General features: G+C 49.0%; 1 protein-coding gene across 1 annotated transcript; it reads left to right on the top strand.

Moving 5' to 3' along the window:
• Window positions 1-887: 887 nt before the first annotated feature.
• Window positions 888-13,859, top strand: TMEM139 (transmembrane protein 139). Its single transcript, XM_032763995.2, has 3 exons — window positions 888-1,274; window positions 7,434-7,742; window positions 9,456-13,859. Exons 2-3 carry the CDS (start codon window positions 7,495-7,497, stop codon window positions 9,856-9,858), a joined length of 651 nt encoding a protein of 216 aa, XP_032619886.1. The 5' UTR covers window positions 888-1,274; window positions 7,434-7,494; the 3' UTR covers window positions 9,859-13,859.
• The last annotated feature ends 8,781 nt before the right edge of the window (window positions 13,860-22,640 follow it).

Here is a 22,640-nt window from a genome sequence, read left to right as displayed (position 1 = left end):
ACCTGTCCTTGACAATCATTGTCAATAATGCATCATTTCTGTGTTGTAAAGAAGCTCTAGCTGTCATGCCTCACAAGATTTTACTGTAGATGGAAACCTTGCAAAAAGTGTGCTAGAAACCAGAGCCTGATTGTCCCTTCTTTACAGTGATATAAATCCATTTACTTCAATGGAGTTCTCCCACAGGTGCAAGTCAGAGGACAATCAGGCCTCAGTCCACAAAAACTAAAAGAGCTGAAAGTGGTTTGCCTCCATCTATGCTAGCAGCCAAAATGATTTTTCAGCTCCAGTTGAAGGAAGTCCAAGGGGCAAACTATTGTTAACAATCATTGTTAGCAATAGGACTGCTTCCTAGTTCAGATAGATACTTGCAACTGCCAGTTTTTGGAGGCCATTCATGTGGAAAATCCATGTTTGAGAGTTTACAAAGATTTTTACTAAGGGTTCAAATGATCACTAGATTTGGGGAAGATTTCAATGCAGGTCTCCCCCTTATCTGTACTCCTGATCTCCAGATGGGTCCATGATAGCAGGGACTCAACTTCAGCCCTCTGGGAGTTAATAACCTGATTGTCTGCTTCTCCTTTTTTGTTCTTACAGTCCAAAAGGGCATAAACTAGTATGTGACGCCCAGCAACCAATGTGGGTACATAACTTACATTTTCATAGAGCTCATAAAAGTTTTACATAGGGAACATGGTGCTTCTGGGCTGGGCCTGGACAGGGACCAGGGGCCTTTCTGAAGGGCAGGGAGAGAGAATAAAATCCTCACTGAGAAAGGAGAGAACGTTTATTAGTAGAGGGAGGTGGGCCAGAAACACAGACACAAGCACACCCACACGACACACCCCGCCCTTTCCCCCAGCTAGCTTCCTGCTCTGCTAGGACACAACAGCAAGGGAAAGAACAGGGAGGAGAAAAGAGGAGCGAGAAGGAGCACAGAAGAGAGGAGAGAAAAAGGAGAAAATAGACGACCACAGAGAAGTGAAACTTTGGATTCAGTGCTTTGAAAAAGAAGGCAAGGCTACTGTAACAAGGTCTCCCTGTGGTCTGCTACCTTCCCACATTCACTGCTCACTAGCATATAAAGAGCTCCCTTGGGAGTGTGAAAGGAGTCAAGGGAAGAGAAGGAAGTGATTTTGGTAGTGTCTCTTCCTCAGGTCAGGGAGAGAAAGGCAAGGAATAGATTCAAAAGATGCTTACAGATCATTCCTTGGGATGAAGAGAGAAGGCAAGAGGACATGGCTGGTACTGGCTTCAGAAGGCTATCTCTGGTGAGTGCATGCTGAAAGTAATGGCACAAAGGCTGCTGCAAGGGACTGTCTTGATGGAGGCAGCTGGAGAATGTGTGTCTGTGTGACTGCTGCGTGTATCAATGTGTATGAATGTGCATATGTGCTTGCAGGAGTGCAGATGTGCATAGGTGTAACTGTACACATACCACAGCTGTGTATTTGTCTATGAGGGGAGGGGAGGGAGGTGTGTAAAAGAGAGCGTGAGTACACACATAAGTAGGTTCACAGGGTTAGCCCCACTGGAACAGTGCGCACAGTAGGTGCGTCAGAGAAAGGCAAATGTTATGAGGATATTCCCTGATGTCTTGAAACATAAGATTTGATTAGCCCTAGTCTGGTTTGTATAATTGCAACTATCAATGCTCATAATTTCCTCCATCTCTTTTTTACAATCTAGCCACGGCATTTGACACAGTGTGTGTATGAACATTTGTTTATGAGTGTGCCTATCTAAGTGAGAATACTTGAGAGTGTGCTTGGAGTAGATGTGTTTGTCTGCCTATATTACTATGTGTCTGTGGTTATGTCTGGGTACATGCATGAACGTGTCCACATGTTTGTGAATGTGTACATGCCTGTGTAGGTGTACTCACCTGCATGTGAATACATGCATATGCAAGTGTATGCCTATGAGAGTATGTATGCAACTGTTTTTATATCTGTGGTTTGTATGCGTGTGTGTCTGAAGGTGTGTGAATCTGTATAATCTATGTGAATGCAAGAGTAAGCATCAAATAAAGAGAAATCTGATTTTGATTACAAAAACAGAAACACAAAAAAAAAACATCCTGTGATAGGTTCAGGCAAATGGCCAGCGTTGGGGTCTGTATGCCTATCACTTCTCTCCCTCTCTGTATCACTAGTTCTGTCTTTTTCCTATTCTCTGTTCCTCTCTCCTTTCTCCCCAGCCCTGGTCTGGGATTTCCTAGGTATGTAGCATTCAGTGTCAGGCTCTGCACTCAGCAACATGGGAGGCAAGGGCCCTCTCTCTGTGGAATGTTCCTGGAACTGTCCAGTGTTTGTTAACAAAGTCTGCGATCTTAGATGGAGAGAGAGTGGTCTTAGACCAGGACATCCTGGCAGGGGAGTGCTGCGGACGCAACATTCAATCAGCATTGACTTCACACAAGGAAAACATTCCCTAACCTGGGATGAGCTTGTGGCTGGCCTATGGGAACAATGTTCACTAACAGGATAAAGCAACGAGAGGGCTCCCTCAGGTGTTTCCCTAGGATTGGCCAATTGTTAAAGGAGACTTGTGCTAGTGTCAGATGATAGAGGGCACCCTTGCACTGTAATGTCGTTGTGCTGTTAAGTATTGACCCTGAGGTTTGCCTGCTGTAGACTCATGAGTTTTCCCACTAGGGGCTTGGCTACACGTGGAAATGTGCAGCTCTGGGAGTTACAGCTGTGGTCGTACAGCTGTGTAGGAACAGCGCTGCAGTGTGGCCACATTTGCAGCAGTTGCAGTGCTGTTGGAAGTGGTGCATTGTGGGCAGCTATCCCACAGAGCACCTCGTCCCATTTTGGCGCTGTGGGTTGTGGGAAGGGGACAGAAGGGTGCGGGTCATTCCGCTTCCTGTCCCAATGCCCCGTGATGCATCGCTCCAGCAGTTTTGTGCCATTGTGAGTCTGCAGCGCGGTTTGTGTTAGAAATGGAGCCCGAGCTGCTGAGGACTTTGCTGATGAATGTCGCCAGCACATCACGTTTGGCAGTTGAGCTATTCCTTATGCTCCAAAGTGACAGTGAGGAGTCCAACGACGACGATGACGATACAGATATAGATCCCTGACCGCGTTCACTCAATGCTTTGCAGTAAGACGTCGCTCAGCAGCGGGAAACACTGCTTTGCGCCTCGGCAAACAGCACTGAAGTGGGGATCACATCGTCACTTCAAGTCGGATGTGAGCAGTGGCTGCAGAAACTTTCCGATGAAAAGCCACATCATGGCACGTGTGCTGAGCTCCACAGGCCCCCAACCCTGCGCGCAAGACAACGAATGTGAACCATGCCCTGTCAGTGAAACGGGGAGCAGTCATATGGAACTCCAGCACAGCTAACGGCATCGTCGCGAACCAGTTTTGATGGAAATCGCCGTTGGAAAAGTGTTGATTGCAAGTTTCTACGGCCATTACGCATCCTGCTAAGCAAACCATGACTCGAAGGAAATGTGCAGAACATTACGATAGCTTGACAAATGGGTTTCCCTAACGTGGGCGGCAATAGAATGGACCATTCCTATTACTGGCCCACCACCAGCATCTGAGTACATTAATCGAAGGGGTATTCCTATTGTTCTATACCAAGGCGCTATGTGGATCACTGTGGGCGTTCACTGCATTAACACAGGCTGGCCTGGAAAGGTGACATGAGCAACAACATCTGTTCGAAAGTGGCCTGTCATGCAAGCTGCAAGGCCGGACTTTTCCCAACCGAAAGACACAGTAGGCGGAACGTCGAAATCCCATTGGTGATCCTTGAGACCCCAAACTTACCCTTAATGCCTTGGCTCATGAAAACCCGTACACAGGAAACTTGAAGAGCAAGGACTGTTCAACTACAGGCGAAGCCGTCAAATCACTGCAGAGTGCGCTTTCGCAATTTAAATGGGCGGTGGAGGGTCTCTACGGAAAGCTAGACTTGGGGAAAGCAGAATCCCTGTGGTTATATCCGCTCTGTACACTCCATAATCTTTGTGAAAGGAAGGTGAAACATTACGACGACTGACCCTCCCGAGTTCAAGCCTGGAGGCTGAATTTTGCACCAGACCAGAAGAGCAGGGCTACTAGAGAGGCCCAGCACAGGGCTCAAGGATAAGGGATGCTTGAGGGACAATTTGAAGCTGAAAGCCACCCAGTAAATGTTTGGTGCCTGCATCTGGTGTTCAAATGCAGTGTTACAATGATTTTCCTGGGTACAGTATGTTCTCTTCTGCAATAGATAAAACGTTCTAAAGCTAAAAAGAAAATCCTTTATTAAAAAATACAGTACATAAAAGGTGGGGGTAGGGTGATAACTGTAACAGTCAGCTATTTGAATAGACTGCCTAAGAGTGCTCTTCAATGCTGCTGCACTCAAGGATTACTATGCCTGATGTGATGGGGTTTGAGTCAGAGGGTAAGGATCGTCAGTCCACAGGGCTGGTACGTGTACAATACAGTATGGGGCAGCTGTGTGGTAAAAACAGAATACTGGGAAAGGGGTTATAGCAACACTGGGAAAAAAGGGAGAGAGCTTTGATTGGGTGGGTTAAGCACCTGGAATAGGATCTGCCTGCATGGCACCATGACTGCATACAAGTCTGTTTGCAACCGCCATGAGGCTTATAAGCTGTTTGTGAGTTTCCTCTTGCCAATCTTTTTCGTTAGCCAATCCTTTTTCCTCTTTCTGTTGCCTCCACTGGTGCGTTTTGTCTCTCCAGTCCTCAACTCTCTTACTCCTGGCATACTGATTCATAACTGCCTTTCCACCATCTCGCTTTGGTTCTCCTTCCCTTCTCAAGTCCTGAGTCTTCTTTTCTGTAGTGTTAGAGCCATAGATTCGAGTCACTTTAAAAAAGAAAACAGAAACAGAAACATTTATTACAGAGGCGCTGCATTGTTATAAATCTACGGTGAGGAGTGTGTAGACCTCTCTAGCATCATTCACACATACCTAACAAGCACAAACAACAGCAGAACAAGAACATGGTGAGTACAGGTTCTAACTAATGAAATCAATGTTTCTGCGCGACTCCCTGGGAACGGGACTGCAATATGAGTCAGGGCTTCAGGGTTTTTGTCTTTGAGGAAAGCAAGAGCAGCTGGGAAAACCACTGAAACACCACCCCACAATTCACAGCAACTTACCCGGAATCAATGTTTCTGCGCGACTCCCTGGAATGGTAGCTGCCTGAGTGAGTCAAAGGCTCAATGGTTTTTGTGCTTGAGAAAAGCAAAAAGCAAGCTTTGGCGGAATAGACCACGAACAATATCCCTAATTTTCACAGATTTTATCCTTCCAGATATAATCCTGCTCCGCATCACCGTGGAAGAGCGGGAGGTCTCTCCCACAATGTATTCCGCCCGTGCCAAGCCAGCTTGCGTGTGTGCAGCAATGTCCCCCCACCCCTCACGCACAGGGCGGACGTGTACCGACTGGGACTAATGACCCCAGGGTCCCCCGATAACGCGCAACACATTGCCCACCTCCTGGCTAAACTTTGCAGAGATAACAGAGCATTGGCCGCGGACGTGACTAGACCAAATCAATGGCTATTCCACATCTAGGCACATGCATGCACCGCAGCCATAACGCCCCCTCCCCTCAAAACATTTAAAACGCGCTACGGATGCACCTTCTCTGCTCTCCTCACCAACAAAGTTCCAGCTCGCGACGGCACTCCTCCTGCTAAAACTCCTGGCATCCTCCTGACTCTGGGTTACTTCCACCACCAGACCCTCAGTCTCTGGCTCCACAACCCTCCCCACCTTCTCGCCATCTGAACGTCACCTCAGGTCCCGATTTGCAGTGGGCACCCCCACCGTAGCTTATCCATGCTCATGTAAAACGGGCCGTGTGGGCGCACCTGAAGCGCCGGTTCCCTCAGGCTTTCAATAGCACTCGCACGAGCTCCTTTACTTGACCCTGCACTGGGGCAGCGTGCTCATGCCACGCCCACAGGACTTGATACTGGCCATAGGTACCATAATTTCACGGCTGAAAGCGCATGCTGGCTCCGAAACAGCTCCTCACCCCAAACCATGAGTCCTCCGCAAACTCGCCATTGCTCCATGCGGCTTTGTGGGCGTGGAGTGCAGTCAAGAGAGGATGATAGCACCCACACCTGCGTACAAACAAAGGGAATTTTAAAAAATGCCTGGCAATTTAAGGCGGTCACAGCCAGGGCATGGAGGTGAACGAACAGTTGCACAAAGGTATGCTGATACCTCCAATACCCGGAGCCAATAACACGCGCGGTATCCACACCTGATGAGCAGCGCTGCATCGCCAGCGCTGGAATCGCTACACCCCAATCAGACCAGGTGTACAGCCAGTGCTGCAGCCAGGGAGTTGCAGCGCTGGCTGGGCTTTGTAAGTGTGTACACAGAGTGAGTTGCAGCGCTGTAACCCCTTCACCAGCGCTGCAACTCTCCAGTGTAGCCAAGCCCTAAGTGGGTGAAAGGAAGGGACAAGTCCTTACTTCTGGTCTTTGCCTCAGCACCAAACAGAGGTCCCTGGTATTCGTGACAAACAGGCCACAACACAGTGATCATCACTGTCTCCTGCAGCAAAGAAAAGATGATGGGGGAGTCAACTGGTGGGGCGGGGAGGGAGAACTGGGGTACTTGGAATGTGGAGGTGGGAAGGAGGCAGCCAACAGGAAGGAATTTGAAGGGGCCACAGTGGATTTAAAATAAACCCCAAGATTCGTGCTGAGTTTTGCCTATATGCTGGAATCAAAGCTGAGTCTGGTCACAGCCATGGGGTATGCATAGAGCCCTGCAAATCTGTGGATATCCACTTTATATCTACAGATATCCGCATCTGTGGATGTGGATATCCACAGACCATTTTTTGCGGATCACTGATCAGATGTGGATACAAATTATGCAGCCACACAGGGCTCTAGGTATATGGGTGCATGTTGCACATTATCTGACAACTGATACTTATGCTCAGGCAGTTCATATTCCTGTGTTCAAGAATTCAAGTGTGTACATGCCACATTCTATTATCTTTTGTTACTTTGTTGTGTTTGCATGTTCATTTGTTGTATATATGCCCTCATGGGAGAGTATTTGCATGTCTGTATGTTTGTATGTGTACATTTGTCCACACTAATTTCCTCATATTTGTGCATGTGTATGTTGCCCTGTAGGCATGTTTGCATGTGTGTCTCCTACATTTGGTGTGTATTTGCATAAGCATGTCCTCATGGTGATGTGTATTGATGTTGGCTTGTATTGATGTTGGCATGTATTTATATACGTGTCCCTGTGTTGTGCATGTGCATATTCTTGTGGTGGCATGTATTTGTGTGTGCTCTCATGTTGGTGTGTCCTTGTGTTGCCATGTATTTGCACAGGCATGCACCCATGTTGACATGTTTTGTGGGCTCATGTTTCATGTTCAAAACCCCTTCATATCTTCCACAGATCTCTGTTCCCCCAGCAGCCCAGCCTTCTCCCATTGCCTGCCATCACCATCCACATCAGCATGTGGGTAGAGACACATTGGAGAGGCATTCGCCGAGCTTTGTTGTTTGTCTTCACCGCCACACTTCTCATTGGGGTCATCATGCTGGCTCTCTCCTCTAACATCAACCCAGTTGGATTCTTCTTCCTGGGGGTGGGGGGCGTGTGCCTGATTGGCTACCTGCTGAGTGTGTTTGTGGAATACTTCCTGAAGCATCGGCACTCACAGGATACAAATCAGGCAGCCACAAGAAGACAGAGCCAGGCCGGGTAAGCAACTATATCTATTACTTCCTTTTTATTTACCCCTTCCTTCAGCCATAACCATTTTAATCTTTCCCTTTCCATCATCCTTCTGCTACCCTTCTCCCAAGGGGTAAAACTCAAAGTCCATTCCAGGAGGCACAGTAATCTCTTCTTCTCCCATATGAAGGTTCCCAAAGTTACAGAATTTTAGAAATGTAGGGCTGGAAGAGTCCTCTAGGTCCTCACTTTTTTTGATACCAGGTACTGGTTTGCTGCCTTCCTAAACTGTGTCAGAGAGATCTCAGGGACTGGCACTGGTCCATGGACCAGTTGTTGAGAAACACTGCTCTAGAGGTCATCTTGTCCATGCTCCTGTGTTAATACAGGTCTAAATATTCTGTACAACACAGAAATCACATTCATGGTATTCCCTTCACTGACTCAGAGCCCATTTCTGAGGCCACATAGATCCAGCCCAGTTTTCTCTGCCCTTGAGTAATCACGTCTTACCTCTGCCTTCCCTTCAACTCTTTCCTAATGAGCCAGAACAGAACTATTGTCTTGCAACAGAATGAGCCAGACAAGAAAGGAGATAGAAATAGCTGGGGAAATGCTATGGTGAATCTCAGCTGGGTTTGTGCTGCTCACTTCTCCAAACCTCATATCCAGGACAATTATTCCCTAGAAAAGTGGCCTTTAATTTTTGGTACCTCTGTGTTTTGACTGTCTTACTTGAGACATATAGGGACTGAATTTGAGAGGCGTTGAACACCCACAACTTCTACTGGCTTCAATTACAGTTGTAGGTGCTCAGCACTTACATAAATTAGACCCAGATTGTCTATAATTAGGCACCTTAAAACAGAGACCATACTGGGCCTTAACTTCTCTGTACCTCAGTTTCCCTGTCTGTAAAATGGAGATGATAATTTATCCATCTTGGTAAAATGCTTTCAGATCCTCAGATGCTGTATAAGAGGAAAAGATTATTTATTATTAAAAAGGCAACATATTAAAACCTGCTTTTTAAAAAATTCAGCTATTGTTCATTACTGCTGGGTATTCTGGAGGCAAATAGCTCATGAGAGTTAAAAAAAAGATTAAATATTATTAGGAAGAACTGCATCTACAATGTTGTTACCTAGGATAAAAACGACAAGGGCTGTTAGTTCTCCTGACAAACACTCCTATTAACTCTATGTGGAATAGAATGTCCCTATTATTTAAACTAAAATACAGTATTTCTTATTTTCCTCTCTCTTTGTCTTCAAAAAACCTCACCATTGCCAGTCTGATATAATACAATAGAGCTAAAAGGTGCAGTGATTTTTCTCCCAAAATAAGTCCTATTAATTGATTTTAAATGTTGGCAGGTCTGCTAAGCTGAGCACCAGTTGATGGGTCAAGAGGACACCAGACTAGATAGACAGGTGGTATGAGCCATTGTGGCAAGTGTTGAACTACCAGGCTAAATGAACCATTGTTTGGATCCTGCACAACAGGAGGTGGGATACTGAATTATAGGACCAGTGTTCTGATTTAGAGTGGCAGGACATGGCATACAGAACCATATGGATGAATCATCTGAGCACTGCTGACCTGTTGATCTATTCAATTGCCTGTTGCATGGCCCCCATTCTAGAGGACTCAGATCACCTCCCTCATGGGTTTATCTCCGTGTATAGTATAAACATCACGATGACCTATTTAGTCGATGTCCCTATCTTTTGTGTGTAGGGTGAATTCTGCCTATGAAGCACCAGCCTATGAGGAGGTGGTGACGATGACACCAGCCCCAACAGTCTGGACGATCACCTCCACTTCAGGCACAGTGCCCTCAACACTGGGGGAGCCCCCACCATACAGTGTGGTCATTGAGCCGCCCAGTATGGCAGAAACTGGGGCGGAGACCTTCAGCGTCTCAGTGGCTTCAGGCATCAGGCGTGCCTCCGAGGCAGACGCAGGCTCCAGGCTGCACCTTAGGTTGGTGCTGCCCCCCAGGATGCAGCGCTTTGTCTCAGATATCCATGACGTCAAAGGTGCTGAAGAGAGGCTGGAGCCACTCACCCCACCACCTGCTTATGAGAGTCCCACTGATGATGATGTCTTTGCAGAAGCTTTCCAACCCTCAAGACAATGATTAAACAGACAGCCCCTGGTTGTTATGGATGAGACACAAAACCCATCTAGTGCTACCACAAACTGGAGAAAGGAGCTCAGTGCTGCGGGCCATGACATGGGAGCACCAAGGGGTCCACAATAGAGGATGTGGGGCAAAGATGGAATGCTGAGCCCAGGGCTGTAGTCTGTAAGTGTGAAGAGGACAGTGCACAAAGACCCCTGCCCCTACACACAGTACACTCTGTACCTCTCCACACACACTGCTCATTCTCTCCTGCACCCCCTACATACACTACTCACTACCTGCTCCACCACCACCTGCTATTTCCTACACATACACACACTATTCATTACTTCCCTACATGGACAAACTACTATCCCCTTCATGAACACATACTGACTCTCTTTCTCATACACACACTCACATTATCTGCTACTCCCTGCACAAACACTCTTAATACTTTCTACACACATATATGTACTGTGTACTTCTCCCCAAGCACATGAATGTCCACCCACTTACCTACTATCCTCAAACACACACACATTTGCCAATGTCCTGGATCATTCCTTAGAGTTCATGCTGTCTTGACATCTTCCTCAGAAATGAATGTTTGGGTTTTTCCAGAAACAATACATTAACTGATGAGCGGTGAGTTAGAAACTATCCCTTAAAGTGGATTGTTCAGAACCAGGGTCGTCTTAGATGATAAACAGAAATGAGTGACTACTCACCAGCAGATACCAAAGACATCCACAGCCTTGGAGAGACAGCCCTACGTTTTATAGGGTCCTACATTACTTAACAAGTGTGAGGCCCCATCCAACTCCCTCTGCATGCCCACAAAGTCCCTGTCTGTCTGCATCCCCTTCTGAAAAGCTATTTATGGGGCCCCACAGATTTTTTTTTTTTTTGCCTTCTCTCCATGGAGCCAAAAGGTGGAGAAGAAACAACTGTCTTAGAGGAAGCCAGGAGAAGGAATGAAGGGAGATAACTATCTGCCATGAACTGCTGGGACCAGAATCAGATGGGTCTGTGCATGTGGAACTGATTGCAAAAAGTATACTGGAGCCACTGAAGGCCAGAGCCCAGTGCAGCTGCATCAGTTGCAGGAGTCCAAGTTGCCCTGCGTCCTTGGAGAATAACCAAAATCTAGGTTTCAACTTACTAAAGTCTTGCATTTATATATTTTTTTTAACTTGTATTTTTTAGTGCTGTTGATTTACGATTTTTAAAAAATACAATTAAGTGTGTTTCAGCCAAAGCTTCACTTCCTAGTGACTTCTTATTAAATATTATTGGTATTACAGTAATGGCTACATATCCCAACCAAGATCAGAGCCTCATTGTGCTGGGCACTGATAAACAGATAGTAAAGGCCAGTTGCTGTCCCAAACAGCTTACAAGACAATGGATGGGAAGAAAAAAGTGTGTGTGACACCTTATATGGCAGCAAAGAGTCCTGTGGCACTTTATAGACTAACAGATGTATTGGAGCATGAGCTTTCGTGAGTGAATACCCACTTCGTCGGATGCAATATGGCAGTCTCTTTTGGCCTTGAAATATATTAATTCTATTTCCCACAGAGGCACTATTGCGTTGGTGTGGTGGGGGGCGGCTTGTACTCTTCATAGTTAAAACAATAGCAAGTCTATCTTACCACTTCTTGAACCAGACTAGAAATTCTGAAATAAAGCTTTTGATTCTACTGGAATCCTTTTTGCATGTTCAAAACAATACTGCAATGGTCCCTCCTGGCAGAAGTGGCATAGAGGGACAGAAAGAATGAAGCAGTATGATCTAGAACAAGAATCCCAGATGCACACTGCAAAGCACAGTGGACTAAAGGAATGAACCCTGGATCAAACAATGAGGTATCATGGCCAGCAGCAGGGGTAGGGTGACCATATGTCCGTTTTGGCTGGGACAGTCCCTTTTTTAAGCCCAGTCCTGGCCCTCCTGACTTTTTTGGCAAAAGTGAGCATTTGTCCTGTTTGCTCTTGCTGACTTGCTCAGTTGGCAAGAAAAAATGGGGCAAATGCCCACTTTTGTCAAAAAAGTGGGGTGTGGAGGAACCATGCTAGCCTCATGCAGGGAGGGAGGCAGGGCTCAGGCAAGGCTCAGGCAAGCAGCAACCTCAGCCCTGCAAGGGGGGGTAGGGAGGGAGGGGAGGAAGCAGAGCTCGGGTGAGTGGCTCAGGCCAGCCCTGCATGGGGGTCAGGGAGAGGATGGCTTGGGCTAGCCCAATGCAATATCCCACTTTCCCTTTGGGAAATATGGTCACCCTAAGCAGGGGTATCAAACACATTTGGAGGAAAGAACCAAATTCCATGTTTAATTCTGCTCTGTTCCGGGCTATAATTCAGGGCTATATATCCCCACAATGCACAGTGGAAGGTTTGTACAGAGATCAAAGGGAGAATATGCCCTTTATATAGTAACTAAATATTCAGTGATTATTTCTAATTTGTTCAGTGTTTTATCATCACATTCAGCACTGGGGAAGGAAACCTGTGCCCGGTTGGACCATTACTATCTCTGCACCTTTTGTCTCTTCCTTCCCATCCCTCCTTCTCTATTTCTCCCCACCTTCCCTGTCTCTGAGTTCCTTTGTCCTTTCCTCTGCATTTCCTTCTCCAATGGTGCTCCCATTTCCTACCTCACTGGGCTCCACTTCAGGGTGGCCAGAGGGCAAGTGTGAAAAATCAGGACAGGGGTGTGGGGGTTAACAGTTGCCTATATAAGAAAAAGCCCCCCAAATTGGGACTGTCCCTATCAAATCGGGACATCTGGTCACCCTACTCCACTTCCACCTTAACCCTCATCCCACACAATAACATAATCAGGGATTAACTACTCAGTGTTGACAGTGAACAAGTATCATTAGGATTTAGACTGGATTCTCTAATCAGATTAACAGGAGTCTGGGCAGTGAGCCATTGTTTCAAACTGTCTGAAGACTGAAGGAGATATCACTGTATCCGATGAAGTGGGTTTTAGCCCACAAAAGCTTATGCCCAAATAAATTTGTTAGTCTCTAAGGTGCCACAAGTACTCCTGTTATTTTTGCTGATACAGACTAACACGGCTACCCCTCTGAAACCCATTGCTGTATTGGTTACACTCTCTTCACCATTGGAAGGTTAGCCCTGTAGCCATAAGGGCTAGAAACTTACTTTTTTAAAAAAATGATAGTTTAGTTTCTGGAGAATGTGAACATGTCATGCAGGCCATAAAATCACCTAAGTTCAGCCAGATCCATCATGCAGGCAGTTTGTTTGATAGGCCTGTCCTAGAGCAAGGAGAAGCGTTTCATTTTTAATTCTGCCACTGATTCACTCCATGCTCTTGAGTAAGGACAAGTCTACTTTTAAAACACGGCATTGGTGCAGCTGTACCAATGCAGCTGCACTGCTGTAGCATTTTAACAAAGACGTTCTATGCCAATGGGCGAGAGCTCTCTCGTCGGCATAGTTAATCCATCTCCCCGAGAGGTGGTAGTGATGTCAGTGGGAGAAGCTCTCCTGTCAACATACCACTGTCTATATGGGGAGTTAGGTCAGTATAATTATGTCATTCAGGGTGTGAAAATCTAGACCCCCTGAGTGATGTAGTTACACCGATATAGGTCTGTGGTGTAGACCAGACATCAGTCACTTCAGTTTCCCCATTTGTGAAGCTGGAATAATCATACTTCTAGGAGTGTTGTGAAGTTTAGGTGGTTAATGTTTGGATACGCTTTGATCATGCAAAGGCCTATAAATGTGAATGTACACCTCTACCCTGATATAATGCGACCCGATATAACACGAATTCGGATATAACGTGGTAAAGCAGTGCTCCAGGAGGGCCGGGCTGTGCACTCCGGCAGATCAAAGCAAGTTCGATATAACGCAGTTTCACCTATAATGTGGTAAGATTTTTTGGCTCCCAAGGACAGCATTATATTGGCATAGAGATGTATCTTTAATTAACCCAGCCCTTTACCACTTATTTAAATCAATTCATTAAACTCATTTTGAAAATAAACATTCCTTGTAATATTTTGTTTCACCTTCTCTCCACATCACACAAGCTTGGTGGCTGACAGGATTGTCTTGCCAGAGAAGGAGGTATTACTTGATCAGAGCATTTCATAGCCTGAAGTTAGAAATAAGTTGTTCTGAGAAGATTTTCCTCAAGATTTTTCACAGTGAGCCTCACACCTGCCCATTTCCAACTAAATGAAAAGATTTCCTCAGATTCCTCCCAGAATCTAGAGTAGATATGGGTTTTATGTGGATACTGCCCATAGCACTTCTCCCTAGCTTTGGGAAACATTTTTTTAAGATCCAGCACATTTTAAAATAAGGTCATTTGTTTGGGGGAAAGGATGAAAGGGGATGAGAGAGCCTGTAGCTCAAGAACATTGAGGAAATGAACCCAAACTTGTACCACTAACTTTCCAGGGTCCCTCAACTTACATAAGAATTTTCAAGACAATTAACATGCATGTGGATTTTAAAGCACTTGGAAAAATCAGCTTTTTAAAACAGAAAGTTCTGTTCAGCCTTAATTATGGAAGTCACTACCAATCTTTTCTCTACTCCTGCTCCTGCTGGGAATGATGTGGCCAGCGCACCCCCTACAGGAACACTCAAAAAAAGGAAGGATTAAAAGCAACAGCAAAACATCCTTCTTTGACCTAGCCATCCCACAATAGTTACACATACATAAACATTCCCTTCTATGGGGTTGTGACGGGGCAGACTGGCCCCGCACTGGGACTGAGAGAGTTAATCCTTCCCTGCTGGCAGAGGAAGCCATGCCCCTGAGGCTCTGCTGGCATGCTCCAACGGAGTCAAGCATAAAAGCCTGCAGAACTGCTCAGTCAGGGCTGGCGGCTGGGGAAGGAGGACACCCAGCAGAAGCTTGAGCCTAGGAGCAGTTGCAACCCTTACAGGAGGGAGCTGAGGACCCAAGAAGCAGGCCCAGAGATTGGCAGTTGTGGGAACCCCAGGGAGCATCAGGTGCTGAGGAACCTGGAGACCGTGATGCCATAAGGACTGCTATGTTTGGAGGACTGGTAGAAAGTGACCCAGGGAAGGAAAGGAAGTGGTTTCTCCTACCGCTCTGAGGGCAGCATGTTGCGGTAGGATTCCCCACTGACCCCTGGCGGATCATGCCGTCACTAACATGGGGCCTGGGTCAGAGCCCAGTGAAGGCGGGTGGGCCCAGGCTCCCCTACCGGGGGTCTCTAACACCCCCCCCCTTTTTGGGGGAGGACATAGTTCACTGACCCCTCTCTCTCTCGCCCCCAAAGGAGGTAGACGAACTCCGGCTGCTGGGCCACGCTGGAGCCTGACTGCTGTACTAGTTGACAGGTGGCCAAGGCTGTGGTGCTGGAGCAGTTCCTCTGGATCCTGCCCACAGGGGGGAAGGAGTGGGTGCAGCGACACCGGCCAAAGACCCTCGCAGAGGCTACGTCCCTCGCTGAAGACTACATGGCAGCAGAGACGGAAGAGCGAGTGGTTCCAAAGACAAGGACTTCAGGAGGGGGAGACCATCACCCAGAAGGAGTGGTGCCCAAGGCTGGCGGGGGAGGTCCTGTTTGCCTACTTGGCAGTTGGGGTCTCCAACAAACCTCAAGACCCGGGCCCCCTCGGGGGTACGCTTGTCCCAGGACCAAGAGGAACCGTCTGGGGAGGCAAACCTACTGCAAGGCACCCTATCCACAGAGGGAAATCACGGTAGATGCTACCTGTGTGGACAAAGGGGGCACTTCAAGAGACAATGCCCCTACATGGACTGTAATTATGGACAGGTCCTGAGGTGGACTGATGAGCCTGGAAGGAAGGGCCTTCGAAGATGGTGATCCCAGTGCAAGTGGAGGGAACCCCAACCTCAGCACTGGTAGACTCGGGGTGCAGCCAGACCATCATTTGCATGGGATTGGTAGGGGACTCCCCTCCCACCAGGGCCCCGATACAGTTGCAATGTATACACGGTGATGTGAAGTCATACCTCACCATCTGGGTGCAATTGGAGGTTGCCCAACAGGAGGCACATTGCATAGTGGGGGTGGCCCCTAGATTAGCGTACCCCGTGGTGTTGGGCTGCGACTGGCCGGGTTTCACTGGTCTTATACAGGGGTGGAGCGGACAGCCTGAGAAGAGGAAGAGAACCCGCTATGGGAGGCAGGGTTTGTTGGGTCAACCTGGGCCACAAGACCTCTTGGAGGGGACATCGAGGGGGCCTGAAGTAACGGAAGGGAGCCAAGCCCCGACCAATGGTCCGGCAGGGGAAGAGACGAGATGGCTGGATGTTGATGGAGATTTCCTAGAGGAACAGAGAGGGGACCCCAGCCTTAGTCCAGTCTGGAAACAAGCAGTCAGCTGGGATGGAGAGGCCCATCCTCGGCAATACCTGCCCCAAGGCCCCAATTATGAGATCCACAAAAATTTACTGTATTGAGTGGTCCAGGAGCCAGAGACACGAGCCGAGGTTTGCCAATTGTTGGTTCCCCAAAGGTTCCAGAGAGAACTACTCCGCCTGGCCCACGCGGTCCCCTGGGTGGGGCATCTGGGGTGAGAAAAAAGACTTTCCCAAGAGTAGCCCAACGGTTTTTTTGGCCAGGCATACACCAGGAGGTCCGGGATTACTGTGCCTCTTGCCCAGAGAGCCAGAAGGCCGGCCCAAAGGGGGTACCCAGGGCCCCCCTGGTGCCTTTGCCAGTGATTGGCTCTCCTTTCGAATGGATTGATCTCAACCTGGTGGGACCCCTGGAGAAAAGTAGCTTGGGACATAGGTACATCCTGGTCGTAGGAGACTATGCGACCAGGCATCCTGAGGCAGTACCCTTACGAACAACTACGGTCCTCATTATTGCCAATGAGCTATTACAGATATTTTCCAGAGTGGGATTGCCACAGGTGATATTGACAGACCAGGGGATGAATGTAACCTCCAAGATGATGGCAGAGCTCTGCAAACTGCTGAATATCCAGGCCCTTAAGACCTCCGTCTAACATCGCCAGACAGACGGATTCAATGGGACCCTGAAGGCGATGCTGAGGAAGTTTGTGGGGGACGACCCCCACCAGTGGGACAAGTACCTGCCAGCAGTCATCTTCGCCATACGTGAAGTACCACAAGCTTCCACTGGGTTCTCCCCATTCGAGCTCCTCTAAAGGAGACAACCCTGGGGGATTTTGGACCTCTTGAAAGAAACCTGGGAAGAACAAGAGACCTGGGTCAAAGGTTCGGTCCAGTATATCCTCAATCTGAGGCAATGGCTTTGGGAACTGGGCACCCGAGCCAGAGAGAATGTATTACAAGCACAATGCAACCAGAAGATGCAGTATAATCGACGGATGAAGATGAGGAACTTCAAACCGGGGGACCGAGTTCTGCTGTTACCGCCCTTTGAGTCTAAATTATTAGCCAAGTGGCAGGGGCTGTTCGAGGTGGTTCAGCAGGTAGGGCCCGCTGATTACGAAATCTGGTTATCCGGACGACATAGGGACATCCAAGTATACCATGTGAACCTGCTGAAGGCGTGGACAGACTGCGAGGGTTTTATGATTGTCCCACCCCCTGCAGAGCCCGAACTAGGGCCCTTAGCCAGCAAGAAAGAGAGAGGAAAAATTATGGACTCAAAATCCTAGGCATCAGTGAGAGCAAATTGACAGGTATGGATAAGAACCATTTCAAGCAACAGAAGAATTCAGCTCACAGTGACAATGAACGCTCAGAGGGACTAAAACTCATTATGACAGATTCTGCAGAAAAATCACTCATCAGCAGGGAACCTATCAACTCACACATCATATACACCAGACTCCAAAAGATGTCAATTTTACAGCGCTGTGCTCTGACAGAGGAACATAGTGATGAGGATAAAGATGAGTTCTACAAATGCCTCCAAAGTGTGCTTGACAGAATACAAAACATGCCTTATTCCTTGCAATGTGCAACATTAATGCTGAAGTAGGATGTCTTTTATTGGACCAACTTCCGTTACCTTACCCACCTTGTCTCTAATATCCTGGGACAGACACAGCTACAACAACCCTATATGCAAAGTAGGATGTGACAATGAAGAAATGGAAAGAACAATGGGGATGTATAGGTGAATTGTCCTTGGTGTTCGACTAAGTTCTTGAAAGTAACCTGTTCAAAGATATACACAAAGAAACATGGAATTCATAAGATGACAAAATGAAAAACCAGTTTGACCACACATGATGGGGTTCCTGGGGTGCAACCTGGACTGTGGGACCGCTGAGCCCTCTGCCCCACCAATCTAGGGTATCCCTCTTGCACTGTGATGCTATTGTTAAGCCACAAGCTTCGGGCAGGTATTGCACTTACAGAGACATCCATAGGCAGGGATACACCCAACTGAGTTATATGAATGGTTGGGCAGCAACTCATGAACCAACAATAGAGAGGCTCCAGCCAATTCCCCACCAGCTCCCCAGCCTTGCATCCCACAACTGTACTGTCTTGCCCTGGTCAGAAGCCTGACCAATATAACTTCATTATCCAGTCTGCCCCTCTGTGGCGGGCTTGGCACCACACCGTCCCTTTGTGGCAGGGGGGATGGGTTGTCAGGACCTCGCCACTTACAAATTCACACGTCCGCCTTTCTGTGGGTGGCCGGTTGCGGCCTAACGGCCTCCCTCCACACAGTCATCCCTTGATCAGGGTCATGCAAGTTCAGGTAACTCACCCTCAAAGATCGGGGCAGTGTGGCCCAATGGGCAGGGTCCAAATAACTCGCCTCCACCCCCACCCCCACAGGAGCAGTGTGGCCTAATGGCCAGAATCCATGCAATTCCCCCTTGCAAGCGCAATAGTGCAGCCTTGCAGCCAGAGTCTGTATAACTCGCCCCCTCACGTGGGAACAGTGCGGCCTTATGGCCAGAGTCCTTGCAATCCCCCTTGCAAGCAGGGTAGTGCAGCCTAGTGGCCGGAGTCCATAGGATTCACATGGTTCGTGGGGCAGGAGGTTTAGGGGGACCCTGGTCCGCCTGCTCCACTGGGTCCTCACCCAGAGCCCTGGTAGTGGCAAGCTCCCTTTGCCACCCGCTCAGCAGGGATCCGTCCACAAAACGCCGAGCGCCTATTTCTAATGGCATCTTCCTTTAAAGTTCCCTTGGGTCACTTCCCACCATAAATGCCAGGTTCTCTGCTGCAAGGGGTCCTCCAGTCTGTTCCCCTACTGTGACGTCCTCTGCCTGGGTATCAGAGAGCGTCCCGGCTTGGTTGGCCTCCAGATCCTGGTGCTCAAGCTCTCCTTCCTCAGGAGCTAGCAGCATGCCTCCTTCTCCTCCGGTGTTCAGCCTCGACTGAGCTGTTCTGCAGGCTTTTATACCTGTTCTCCAGTTGGAGCATGCCTAGCAGAGGTTCCAGGGCATGGCTTCCTCTGCTAGGAAAGAAGGGTTAATCCCTGCAGTACCAGTGTGTGGCCACTCTGCCCCATCACACACCTTTCCTCTTAAGACAGCCGCCTGGGCCAGCTGACTCGTGACCGTTTCTTCCCCCTCCTCTTCCCCGACTCGAGAAAAGAAGTCCGCATTCCCATGAGCCTTTCCCGGACAGCGAAACATGTGGAAGGAGTACAGTTGGAGGGACAAGTACCACCGCATGATTCGTGTATTTGTCTCCTTCATTCTATTATCCATCTGAGGGGTGCATGGTTAGTTACTAAGGAGAAGGTGTTCCCTAAGAGGTAGTACCTCAGTGCCTTGACCACTCATTTAACTGCAAGGGCCTCCCGCTCTATGGTGGAATACCGGGTTTCTTGGGGGAACAGCTTGCGGCTTAGGTACAAGATGGGATGCTTTTCTCCCCTCATCTCTTGTGAAAGCACAGCCTCCAACCCTACCTCTGAGGCGTCGGTCTGGAGGATAAAGGTGCGAGGTCGGGCTGTATCAGTATTGGCTCCCGGGTCAATCGTTTCCGCAGGGCACAAAAGGCTTTCTCACAGTCTTCTGACCACTGGACCTTCCATGGCTGGGAGCTTCTCATCAAGTCTGTCAGGGGGGCGGTAAGCATGGCAAAGTTAGGCATGAATCGATGATAGTATCAGGCCAGCTCTAAGAACTTCTGTACTTGCCTTTTTGTTGTGGGTATAGGATAGTTCTTCAAGGCTTCCACCTTGTCTACCAGAGGGCGGAGTTTCCCTTGGCCCACGGTAGAGCCCAGGTAGGTCACTTCTCTTTGGCCCAGGTGACACTTGGCTGGGTCTGCGGTAAGGCCTGCTTTGCCCAGCGGTTGTAGCACCTCGGCGAGGTGCTGGACATGTTCCTCCCAGTTGGCACTGTAAACAACGATGTCATCGATGTATGCTGTGGTGTATGAACTGTGGGGGCTCAGCACTTGATTCATGAGGTGCTGGAAGGTAGCTGCGGCCCCATGTAACCCAAAAGGCATAACTGTAAATTGGTAGAGGCCAAATGGTGTTGGGAACACTGTCTTTTCTCTGGAGTTGGGTGTCAAAGGGATCTGCCAATATCCCTTGGTCAGGTCTAGGGTGGAGATGAATTTTGCCCTAACTAGTTGCACCAGCAGCTCATCCACCTGGGGCATGGGATAGGCATCAAAACGAGAGACCGCGTTCACCTTACAGAAAACACAGAACCTGACTGTTCCATCTGGCTTGGGGACTAGTACTACTGGGCTCTGCCATTCGCTTCTTGACTCTTTGACCATCCCCAGGGCCAACATCATCTCGAGCTCCTTCTGCACCGTCTCCCACATCTTCCTGGGGAGTGGGTGGTGGTTCTCCCTCACTTTGTGGCCAGGGATGGTGGCGATATGATTGCTGGTCAAAGTGATCTTCCCTGGTTGGGCTGACAAGACTGTGGGAAAGGCTGATATCAACTGTTGTACCTGTTCCTGTTGAACAGGGTCGAGCTCCTGGCCTATGGCTGCTGCCTCTGGTTCCACTGGCTTGCTGGCCAATGTTCCCAACTCAGGTTCTGGAGGGTACGGGGTGATCGTCAGGCCTTCCCGGTCTCTCCAGGCCTTAAGGAGGTTCACGTGATAGACCTGAGTGTCCTTCCTTGGCCCCAACATCTGAACTTCATAGTCGACGGACCTTATTCGCCTGGTCACCTCGAAGGGGTCCTGCCATTTTGCTAACAACTTAGATTTGGAGGAAGGTAGCAGCAAGAGGACATGGTCTCCAGGCTCAAAACTTCTCATCTTCACTGCTTTATTGTACTGAGCTCCTTGACTACGTTGGGCCTTCACCAGGTTCTCTCGTGCCAGGACTCCCAACTCTCAGAGCCGCTCCCGTAGGCGGAGGATATATTGAATGGATCCTCTGACCCAGGTCCCCTGTTCTTCCCTTGTTTCTTTCAGGAGGTCCAGGATCCCCCAGGGTTTTCTCCCATAGGAGTTTGAAGGGAGAGAACCCTGTGGATGCATGTAGCACCTCATGCACAGCGAAGCCGAGTGCTGGGAGCAGCTTATCCCAGTGCTGAGGGTCATCTTCCACAAACTTTCTCAGCATGGCTTTCGGGGTGCCATTAAACCTCTCTACCAACCCATTTGTCTGGGGGGTGGTAGACTGAGGTCTTAAGTGTGTGAATATTCAACAGATGGCATAGCTCTGCCATCAAGTTACATTAGTCTGTCAGTATCTCCCGTGGCAAACCAACACGGGCAAAGATCTGCAGGAGCTCATTGGCGATGACCGAGGTCATGGCAGTCTGTAATGGCACCACCTCTGGGTACCATGTAGCATAGTTGACCACAACCAAGATATACTTGTGGCTCGAGCTGCTCTTTTCCAACGGCCCCACCAAGTCCAGGCCAATGCACTCAAAGGGCATTTCAATCATCGGCAAGGGCACAAGGGGGGCTTTTGGTACCCCTTTTGGGCTGGCCTTCTGGCACTCAGGGCAAAGGGTGCAATAATCCCGCACCTCTTGATGGATGCCCAGACAGAAGAACCTCTGGGTCACCTGTTGCAGCGTCTTCTCCCTCCCCATATGCCCAGCCCAAGGTACTGAGTGAGCCAAGTGGAGTAAGTTACGCTGGAACTGCCACGGGACCAGTAGTTAGCACAGGTCTTCTTTCGTTTTGTGGTTCCTGGACCACCCGATAGAGTAGGTCATTATAGCTCTCAAAGCGGGCCTTGCTGCCGGTGTTGGGGTGGGTCTTCCTCCCCAGGGGAGCCCATCGCTTGGTCCCAGGCCTGGCTGAGGGCGGTGTCCCCCCTTTGTTCTTCAAGGAAATCAGCACTGATATCCAGCCATCTCTGGCCCTCCCTTGTTGGGTCTCGGTAGGGTCTTGGGCTCCTTCAGCTATCTCGGGATTCTCCAAGGACCCCTCCTTGGGGTTGTCAGATGATGGTTGGCCCAGTAATCCAGGCCTTTCGGCCCACATCCCCCTTTTCCTCTCAGACCGGACACCTCACTCTTGCAGGAGGTCAGTGAAGCCTGGCCAATCACGTCCCAGAATCACTGGATAAGCTAACTTTGGGATCACCCCAACTAGACACCATCCTCCTTGTTGAGCAGCCTCAAGCTGCACCCAGACGGTGGGGTAGGGATTCATGTCCCCATGGATACACTGCAGGCATATGGGGGCCCTGGTGGGGCCAGGGGGGCCCTGGTGGGGCTGGGGGGCCCTATCATCTGCACCCAGATGACTGTCTGACTACATCCTGAGTCCACCAAGGCCATGGTAGGCCTCCCGTCCACTCTCACTGGTACGACGATCTTATCTGGCTCCCGCTTCCGGGCCCATTGACCAGCAACCCAAACCTGCCTATAATTACAATCCATGTATGGACACCCCCTCC

Source organism: Chelonoidis abingdonii, chromosome 1, assembly GCF_003597395.2.
Source record: "Chelonoidis abingdonii isolate Lonesome George chromosome 1, CheloAbing_2.0, whole genome shotgun sequence".
NCBI lineage: Eukaryota > Metazoa > Chordata > Testudines > Testudinidae > Chelonoidis > Chelonoidis abingdonii.
Note: the sequence above shows the minus strand (reverse complement) of the source record. Positions and strands in the feature narration are given on the sequence as shown.